The sequence below is a fragment of the Colossoma macropomum genome, unplaced genomic scaffold (assembly GCF_904425465.1).
Source record: "Colossoma macropomum unplaced genomic scaffold, Colossoma_macropomum, whole genome shotgun sequence".
Taxonomy (NCBI): domain Eukaryota; kingdom Metazoa; phylum Chordata; class Actinopteri; order Characiformes; family Serrasalmidae; genus Colossoma; species Colossoma macropomum.
This window is the reverse complement of record NW_023494792.1, coordinates 15,136,187-15,146,463: the sequence shown is the minus strand read 5'-3', so window position 1 is coordinate 15,146,463 and position 10,277 is coordinate 15,136,187. Positions and strand designations below refer to the sequence as shown.

At 43.0% G+C, this 10,277-nt stretch overlaps 1 protein-coding gene across 1 annotated transcript; it reads right to left on the bottom strand.

Annotated features, from left to right (window-relative positions):
* Nucleotides 1-5,539: 5,539 nt before the first annotated feature.
* On the bottom strand, nt 5,540-9,773 carry fezf1 (FEZ family zinc finger 1). Its single transcript, XM_036575464.1, has 4 exons — nt 9,084-9,773; nt 8,204-8,338; nt 6,265-6,397; nt 5,540-5,793 (listed from the first exon to the last, which is right to left on the bottom strand). Exons 1-4 carry the CDS (start codon nt 9,771-9,773, stop codon nt 5,540-5,542), a joined length of 1,212 nt encoding a protein of 403 aa, XP_036431357.1.
* Between the last annotated feature and the right edge of the window lie 504 nt (nt 9,774-10,277).

Genomic DNA, 10,277 nt, shown 5'->3' with positions numbered 1-10,277 from the left:
AACTGCTACATCAGCTTTGTCAACTTGTGCCACACTGTGCACTGAAGCTGAAGAGCAGGCGGTCTACAGGCAGATCTTCAAAGACAACAAAACACTATTTATTTATACCTCGCAATTCAACTCACTCAGATGGAGCAAAATCGTCACATATGGACACTGGTGCCACAAATGTGGACTTTTTTGCCTCTGTGCAGGAGCGGTGGTTGTGATTGTGTGTGGTTTTGGGTGCGACTTTGAGAAATCGGTTCGCGAGGCTGCTCACACTGTGAGACAAGCGACCAAAATTTCTGACATGTCAGAAATCCATCCGATCGTCCGACTGCTCAATCGGAGCTCGTTTGGGCAGTTAATCGGGCATCGTTTCCCCTCTCACACTGCACGGCAAACGACGGCCGATGAAGCTAAAATTCGGCCCGATAATGAAATTCAGTCGGCTCCGACCAAATCGGGCTTAAAATCGGACTAAAATCGCAAAGTGTACGCCTGGCTTAAGGGATAACGAGAGGTTAGGAAATGGTTGTGTAAAAATAGTTATGACTGTTTTGGGTACATTGATCCACATAAACATCATTAGTGGACCTCAGGGGAAAAATAAACAAATACATAAATAAATAAATGCTAGAAATATGTATGATGGGCCCTGTTGGTAATTAAATCTACATAAATATTTCAGGATACTCCTTAATGTGCGTGGAGCATTTATTTATTTATTTATTTATTTATACTCCATTTATACTTATCTTTAAACAATTATGTACTGGCTGCGCATTGCATTTTTCATATTTGTATTCTTTTTACTTGTTTGATTGATGTGCTCATTTAATGTACTGTCACCTGCTTACTGTAACTGCTAAATGATGTAACCACAGTTTCTATGAAAATACAATTCCCAAATAAGTAAATACATTAATAAATGCATTACCTTACAAAAGAAGATAGGACATTATCATTGGTGCACTTTCGTTGGGGGGGCACGTGTTCCCTTCCACTTTCTGAAATTACATGAGATAAGGACAGCTGTTGAGCAGTAGGACGGTTGAAAAAAACGTACATTGAGCTGTACCAAAGTGTGCAGCAGTGCTTAGTGGAGCAGGTAGCCTAACAGCTAACTTCACTACCTTTTATTTGTATGAACATTACGTGATTATTATCTGTCCACACTCCAAAGTGTCCACATGTGTAATTCCTTTTGTTTGTTTTTTTGTACTTTAATATTGACATATAAAGCATTAGACGTTATGTACAAATGCCAGAGAGTAACGGTGGTGTGTCCAGCGCCACCCTCCTGTAAAACGTGGCCCTGCTTCTGACCACCCCAGTTAGAAAAGCAAGAGAGTCAGCCGTCACCACTGAAGCAGTCATCAGTAAAGTTCAGTGAAAATCTGCCATCAGGGCAGTTATCGATCAGTTATCAATCAGCTCTCAGTAATCAGCTTATTTTACAGGTGAGTGAACTCAAAATCTTAATGTCTTGGTCGGACTGATTAAGAAAGCCGCTGACTGTGTACATCAGGAAACATTTAACATCTATATGGATTACTGTAACAGTACTTTGACTGATGATTTAACAGTTTTCAGCAGAGAGTAGGAATAGTACAGGGAACAATACATATAATATTTTCGCAACACCTATTGGACTAAAATCACGTTTAGTTTTCACCAAGTAAAACTAAGTTTCATGATCAATTATGGCTATTCTTTTATTAATCTTTATAGAACGTTCACGTTAATAATTTGCCCAGCGCACTTCAGCGGTGCTGCTCTGTGAGCTACATTATATGAAATAGGAAATATCGTAATAATATAGTAAAATCAGGTGCCTCAAAAAATAAAATAATAATAATAATAACAATAATAAATAAATCAAAAGCGAGTAACTAACCTTTACCATCATTTATCATGTACAATGCTTGAAAAGATGGTTATTTAAGGGTTCTTTAGTAAAGCCAATGGTCCTATTTAGAACAATGAGTTGACCGTTTGCTTAAATGGTTCTTTAGATTGACGGAGAAGGTGTTGTAAATGATTCTATACAAAACCGAAAAGGGTTCTTCTATTGTTACAAGCTTGACATCGTAACAGTAGCAAAATCCTTTTTGGTTCCCTATAGAGTCATATACAACACATTCTCCATCAGTCTGAAAAACCATTTCACCACGCAAAGAACCCTGTAAGCATGAAATAGTTCTATATACTCATGGTTCTAAGCAGAACCATTCCCTGTACTAAAGAAGCTTTGAAGAACCATCAACAGGCATGTGTTTTTCATGATGCTGGCTAGACTTCATCAGAGTGTAGGTTCCTGCTGATGCTCCAGGTTGGCTTCTTATCCAGCCGAATATAATTTTCTCGTTATGTTGCCTCACATCTTTTTTTCCGAACAGTTTGTCACCCAGTAAAATCGCTGGGTCTCACCTGGCCACCCACACCGTGTGCTCACCAGCTCTATGACTCTGAGACAGACGGTTCAGCCCTGCATAATAATTAAGCTTGTTTTTCACTGTCCTTATTACTGAGGTTTTAATTTTTAGGGTGCCACTAATATTAATGCTAATTAGCCTCAACGTTTCGTCTCACACAATAAACAGAGCAGAGAGCAGAGATATGATCGTGATCCAACAGTCAGACCTAGTGTAGTTAAGAGTGTGTAGATTAGATTAGAGCGGAGCTGCAAGTTTAAAGGAGTGCTCCACCGATTTTTCAAGATTTCTGTTGAATTGAATGGCTAAGATGTGAACAAAGTGATTCAGAGTGGTTTGGTGTGAAATGCTCTGTTCTAGAGAAACTTACAGAGTCAGACCTGTTCACGGTGCTAGTGATAGGAACCAGATATCTGAAGAGTTCAATGTCTTCACAAGCTACCTCACAGAAAGCTGTTACACAAATTCTAACAAACATATTACAGCATACATTTAAGATTATTTTAAAATCAGATTTTAGGCTAAAATGTGTTTTCCTTAATCCACTCATTGATGGTACACTCAGGGTGTTGCGAGGCACAATACTCCTCAAAAATCGTATTTTTTTTTTAGATTTAGCACAATTTCACCATCATCAACACTGATCAGACAAACTGAGAGACACGTGTAGATTTTACTGGTGGTTTCGGATAGTAAACTAAATGGCTCTATTTGTGTTGCAGACATGGCGACCCCTGGTTCCGATCACCACCACTGTACAGAAATCGATAAATCGGTGAGTTTCTCTAGGAATGAGCACTTCACATCAAACCACTCTGAATTCTGAATTCTGTAGAAATTTTTGAAAAAATCGGTGGAGTTCCCCTTTGAGAGCAGGACCAGCGACGGCGCGGATGGAGCTGTTCATGGTGGCGGTGCTGAACGTGGGAGAGAAGTTTGTATTTGGGGTCTTCTTCCGGAAAACTCACATCCTCGCGGGTAGGAGCGGACTGTGTGAGCCTGGCGGTTTATTTATCATCACCATCTGGAGATTAAACCGCTGTACACTCAGAAAAAAAGGCACTGAACTGTCACTGGGGTGGAAAACTCAAGGGTACCCTTTCATTACCTACATATTACATATTCTATTCAAATTACATTTTTAAAGCTGTATTGATTCCACAACCCCGTCTCGTCTCTAGCCTGTTTATTTTACTATTCAGTTTTATTAATAGGTACCAAAATGTTCTTTCCTTTAGGTAAAAAACATTTAATCTAGATAAATGGAAACTTAAAACCACTGCACCTTTGAGGGAACAGCTACACTGTTTGTATCTCGATGAACGGAAACTGTTCCTGCTCAGTCTCTTCCTATCTGCCAGTGTGAGGCTCCTGGCGCAGACTTTGAGAGCAGGTTTCAGAGGCTCTGTGATCTGCGCTGTAGTCCTGATCCTTTACTGTGGACTAAACACACCGAACCAACTCGCTTTACACACTCATGTCCTATGATTTTAGGCGAGTGCTACAGAACGTGTTCTGATTGGCCCAAAGTGATGGAATTGCGTTTAGTTTTTTGGTTGTATGTGATTTGTTTAATGCTTTTATTCACAATCAAACATGGCTTTTCTGTCGTTCAAAATGAGTAAAAATATGATATTTAATAAAACAAATTTAGCCATTTAGTTTTTTTTTATTTTAATTTTTAAAGATGCTTTACTGAGCTCGCACATTGCATAGACCAAATCTCAGACCCGGCACTGAATGGGTTAAGGCGTTAAGCTGAACTGTGTTGTTTATCAGTCCTCTGAACTCCTCACAAGCCCGCAGCGTTGCGCTCCAATCACGGAATAATCATAATTTGCGACATGAGGATGAAGGTCATTATCACAACCATAATCAAAGTGATTATGTTACTGACAGTAATCAATTTATTTTAAATCAGCTGTTCTGAAACAGTAATACAGTCACAGTAATAAATCGTTGGCATTGCATAGACCTTAATGCTCTCCTCTAGGGGCTCTTCTGTCTCTCCTGCACAGGCCGTTCTTCTCAGACACGACACAGTTCACAGCTCCTCAGTGCACACAGGGACAAATACACTCACCGTCACACTCACAGGACTGAGACGCGGTGGTCCTCACCCCGCCCCCCCCTTTCCTCCTCCTTCCACCACCAGCCCCTCCATCCACACTGTTTATCTCCATTCCCTAATTATGGTTCATTTTCTCATTAGGCACGAGTCCCATTACTCCTCCATTACTGGGTCCGAAACGCCGTCAGACAGCAGCACGAAAGGCAGATTACACGCTTCAAACACACATAGCTGGAAACGCTATGACATAAAACATATGCTTTTTTATTGTCTTTCCCCTCGTTATAATGATTTATAATCTATCGATTTAATGAGAAATCTGATGTCAGTTGTAATTATTTACAAACAAACCCTTGCATAATTCACGCTGATTTAACAACGGAAAAAACAAACAATCAAACCTGCAAACAGCATGAGCGATAAAGAAGGACGGACTATAAATAACAGACACTTTATACAAAATGCAGAAATGTACACAGCGGTTCTTTATCCGCATAACTGATCTCACTCTCTTTAAGTTAACGACAGCATTGCAATTTCAAATAAATAAAAAGTCTATTGTACAACATAGTAACAGTGACAGTGACAGTGATTACCCTGAGAGTGAAAAGCTCATTTTCACAAACGAGTCTCAAAAAAAAAAAAAAGCCGTGTTTGTTCGATGTCTGGTGTCGGTAAATTAGTCCTGCATGCTGGATGATAAAGATGAAGAAAAAGATGACGATGATCATGAAGCACATTCTTAAAAATAAAGGTTCCTAAGTGGTTCTTGGCTTGGACGGACACGGTTCTCGGAATTGCCATAGAACCATTGCGTGGAGCTTCTTTAAACGTTAGAATAGTTCTTCACACTCACATCTCACTTACAACATGTTTTTTAAAGAACCATCCATTGAAATGTTCTCTAGGAAGCGGACCGAGGTTCTTCTGCGGCGTCACTGGAGAGAACCCTTTTTTCTGGCACCTTTATTTTTAAGAGCCTGTAGCCGCAGGGAGCTGCAGGAGATGGAGGGGGTCTGTGCCGCGGGCGCGAGGGCCGAGCTGAGGCTCATTGCGGGTGAGCAATCGGGGTGGGCGGTGAGGGGGGTCCTGGAGAAACATCGTGCAGTTTCCGGATGTGCTTCTTAAGGTCAAAGTTTCTGCAGAAGCCCTTGCCGCAGGTGGGGCAGGTGAAGGGCTTCTTGTCGTTGTGAGTGTGCATGTGGAAGGTGAGGTTGTACACCTGGTGGAAGGCCTTGTTGCAGATATTGCACTTAAACTGCTTCTCTCCGCTGTGGGTCAGTTTGTGGTTTTTGTAGTTTCCTAAAAGACGAGAGAGAGAGAGAGAGAGAGAGTGAGAGAGAGAGAAAGAGAGAGAGAGAGAGAGAGAGAGAGAGAGAGAGAGGAAGTGAGAGAAAGAGAGAGAGAGAGAGCATGTGAATAACCTTAATAATAAACAAGGAAAAGGACTATTAAAATAAAGAGTAAACACGTCTTTATTTACAGGTTATTCATTCGCCCGTTGTGAACTCCAATATCACACATAAAGAAATCTACTGAGTCATTCAGAACCACATAACTTCACGGATTATATTTCAGTTTATATTACATTTTTCCATTGTAATTTTAGAATTTAAATAACAACAATTATAATACAGTTTTCTAAAACATAACAGCCTCAAAAATGTTAAATATTATCACTGTAATAATTATTTTATATAATAATAATAATAATAATAATAATAATAATAATAATGATTAGCCGGTGTGTGTGTGTGTGAGAGGTGTGTGTACCTTTTTGGTGAAAGCCTTTCCCGCAGAACTCACACACGAACGGCTTGTATCCGGCGTGTATGCGCGCGTGTGTGTTGAGAGTGGAGCTCCGGTTGAACGCTTTCCCACACTGAGTGCATTTGTGAGGCTTTTCCTGCACAACACACACATCACAGAACACTTTTACACATAGACACACACACACACACACACACACACACACACACACACACTCTCTCTCTCTCTCTCTCTCTCTCTCTCTCTCTCTCTCTCTCTTTCTCTCTGAAAGCCCCCAACACTCAGCTGCGCTCAGACTGAACATCTCACACAGCAGAGCAGCTTATAAACTCAGTCTCTGCTCACTGACTCACTAACTGACTGACTCACTGACTGACTCAGTGACAGACTGACCAACTGACTGAAACGTTGACTGACTGACTCATTGACTGACTGACTCACTGACCGACTGACTGACTCAGTGACTGACTGACTGACCAACTGCCTGACTCCTTGACTGACTGACTCATTGACTGACTGACCGACTGACCAACCGACCGACTGACAGACTGACTCACTGCCTGACTGACTGACTGACTGACTGATTAACTGACTGGTTAACTGACTGACTGAGTGATTAACTGACTGGTTAACTGACTGACTGATTGATTAACTGACTGACTGATTGACTGACCTACTGACTGGCTGACTCATTGACTGACTGACTGACTCACTGACCGACTCACTGACTGACTGACCGACTCACTTATTTACTGACTTACTGACTGATTGACAGGCCAACTGACTGACTTACTGACTGACTGTCTGACTGATTGACTGACTGACTGACTGACTGACATACCGACTCACTGACTGACTCACTGACTGTCTCTGACTGTCTCTGTCTGTCTCTGTCTCTGACTGTGTCTGTCTCAGTCTCTCACAGCAGAGCTGCTGATTAGTTGGGGAATAACTTCTCTTCCTCTGTGGTTATAATAATGTGATCTAACTCGTGTGAGAAATCTTCAGTTTTTATAAACCGTATCTCTGCTATAAAATCTCTCTGTGAAAAGCGGAAGCGGGCAGAAGATTATTTTGAGTGCTGTAGAGATTTTGGTGGGACTTCTGTTCTATCTAAAGTAAAAAGTCGCTTTTCAATGTTTCGTTTACAGTGTTTTTGTGAGCTGAATAGAGTTAAATACAGATTGACACCACATGAAGAATTTTTAGACTGAACTGATGAACCGCTCTTACAGCGTGAATGAGTTTATAACTGAGAGAGCTGAGCCGAGAGCTTCAGCGCGGATCACAGAAACACACAGTCAAACCACACAGCGGAGAGGAGCACAACCAAACCGCAATAATAATAATAATAATAATAATAATAATAATAATAACAATAATAATAATAATAACAATAATAATAACAATGTATGAATAATAATAATGTATGAATAATAATAATAATAATAATAATAATAATATATAAATAATCATCATAATAATTATTAATTATAAAGGCGTTAAAGTACTTTACTTTAAATATTAAGAATAGTAGGAATAATACATTTGGTCGTGATAACGTTACAGTATAAATTCTAATATTATTACTTCTACTACTACTAATAATAAATATAATAGTAAAGATAATAAAACAATAATAGTAATAAAGACAACAATAAGAATAGTAATGAATGGGTTATAATGGCGTTATAGTACTAATAATATTAAACATTTCAACAATAATGCATTTGATCGTGATAACGTTACGGTACAAATACTAATATTCAACTTATAATAATAATAATAATAATAATAATAATAATAATAATAATATACAAATTCTATAATGTCTATAATTATTATAACAATAATGATTAAAATGTTACAGTCTGTGTACTAATAGTGATAAGTGCAGTAGTGAGTGTTCAGTGAGTGGAGCGGCGGTGTGTGTTTGCTGTACCTGAGTGTGTATGATTTTATGTCGACACAGTGTGCTCGCCTGCCGGAATCCTTTACCGCACACTTTACACACGAAGGGTCTGGCTCCGGTGTGAACTGGCATGTGGCGGGTCAGGTTATAGTGCGCGTTAAACACCTGGACACACACACACACACACACATACACACACACAGGTCAACTCTCAGATTTAGTTAATAACAGCGTTTGTGCAGCGTTAATTCACAGAAAGCAGCGCCTCTTATTCAGCACACACAGCTCTCTCAGCGCTCTGCATCTATTAATTATTCTATTAACACAGTTATAATCAAACAGGAGAGAAAATCAGAGAGAGAGAATCACAGACACCGCGCCTCTCTACCCTCACAGCCTTAACCAGAATAACACAGTTTCAACTGTTGAAAAACGATGATGAACATCATGATCCTGTTTAAAATAAACGCTAATATTGTGATCTGGTAAAATGTTTTTAAAGAGTGTTCATAAAAATTACGACCAGATGAAAGCTGCTGTTGCGTTTTATGATCCGGTTTAAACTGCTGATGAAATAAAGTTGAAGTACATACAGACACACAAGAGGAGAATCAAAGCGGCAGACAAAAATTCTTCGAAAAATAAAAACAGAGCTGACTAAACTTTGAATCGTGTTCCCGTCTTTCCAGCTCAGCTGTCTGTCTGTACTGTGTTAATCGTCCGGTGTGGGAGCGGCTGCTGCTGTAGTTCAGTGACTTTTTTCTTTCACGGATTTTCAGAAAACCGGAATGAACAGAAAACTTTTCTGTTTCGCTCTCTGCTTTCCGAAAATCCTCCTTAACTCTCTGCGTTATTTACTCGGTGCTCCTGATCTGTTTGTTTGTTTGTTTGTTTGTTTGTGTGGTCTTACCTTGCCGCACACTTCGCAGGTGAACACTTTGGGCTTGCTGTGCGGCGCGGCGCCGCTGATCTTGGCCGAGCTCTTCAGGAGTTTCTCTGTGAGGATGTGCGCGCTCTCCGCTCCCGCGCGTGCCTTTTCCGCCCACGCGGCCTTCTGCAGCGGCCCGTTCAGGAAGTATGAGGCCACGGGGTGCAGCCCGAGCAGCCCCGCCGCCGCCGCCGCTGCCGCAGGCGCGCACGCGCCTTCCGCCGCGCAGCTCACGTATCGCGCAGCGCCGTGCAGGGCGTGCGCCGTGGCCGGGCTGAGTACGCGCGGCCGAAACAGCTTGTAGTGGCCGTGCTCGTGCTTGTAGCCCAGCAGCTCGCCGCCGCCGCCGTGCGCGTGCACGTGCGCGTGTTGCTGGTGCTGGTGGTGGGAGAAAGTCTGCGAAGGAGTCGCGTGCAGCGTGCCGCCGCCGAGCTCAAGCCCGTGCGCGGCCTCGTAGGCGAGCGGCACGAGCGGCAGCACGCAGCGCAGCGCAGGGGGAGACGCGCGCGTCGGGAACAGCGGCATCGAGCGCGGCTCCGGGCTGCGCGCCATGATCCGTTCGATGGAGAAAGCCAGCGGCTTCACGGCGGCGGCGGCGATGGAGCTCGCGGGGCCGCGCGGCGGCGGAGGGGAGCCGGGCGCTCCCGCTGAGGAGAAGCGCGCGCCGTCCATCGCCTCCGAGCGCAGCGCTCTCTCTCTCTCTTTCTCTCTCTCTCTCTCTCTCTCTTACACACTCTCTCTCCCCCTGTGTAAGTGTGTATGTGTGAGAGTGCGCGCGCGCGCGTGCCGGTGCGCCGAAGTTTGGCTCCCCGTGAGCGCGCGGAGAACGTGGCACAGCCTCACCGCTGGCGATCGGCACTTATGCGCGCCTCAGCGGGGCGTGTTGGCCAATAACGCGCCTCCAGCTCACCAATGGCAGAGAGAGAGAGCAGCGCAGCGCCGAGCCGAGGCGCGCGCTCACACACTCACTCGCTCACAAAGTCACTCACTCACAAAGTCACACATACAATCACTCACTCACTCCGTCACTCCGTCAGATCAGTCAGCAGCGCGGAGTGTGTCTCTCTCTCCTCTGCTGAAGTGCAGTGAGTGTGTGTGAGTGAGTGTGTGAGCTGCGGTGGGCGGCCTGCTCAGCTGGGGCTCTGCGCTCAAAAAACTCTCAACCACTCACGAGGA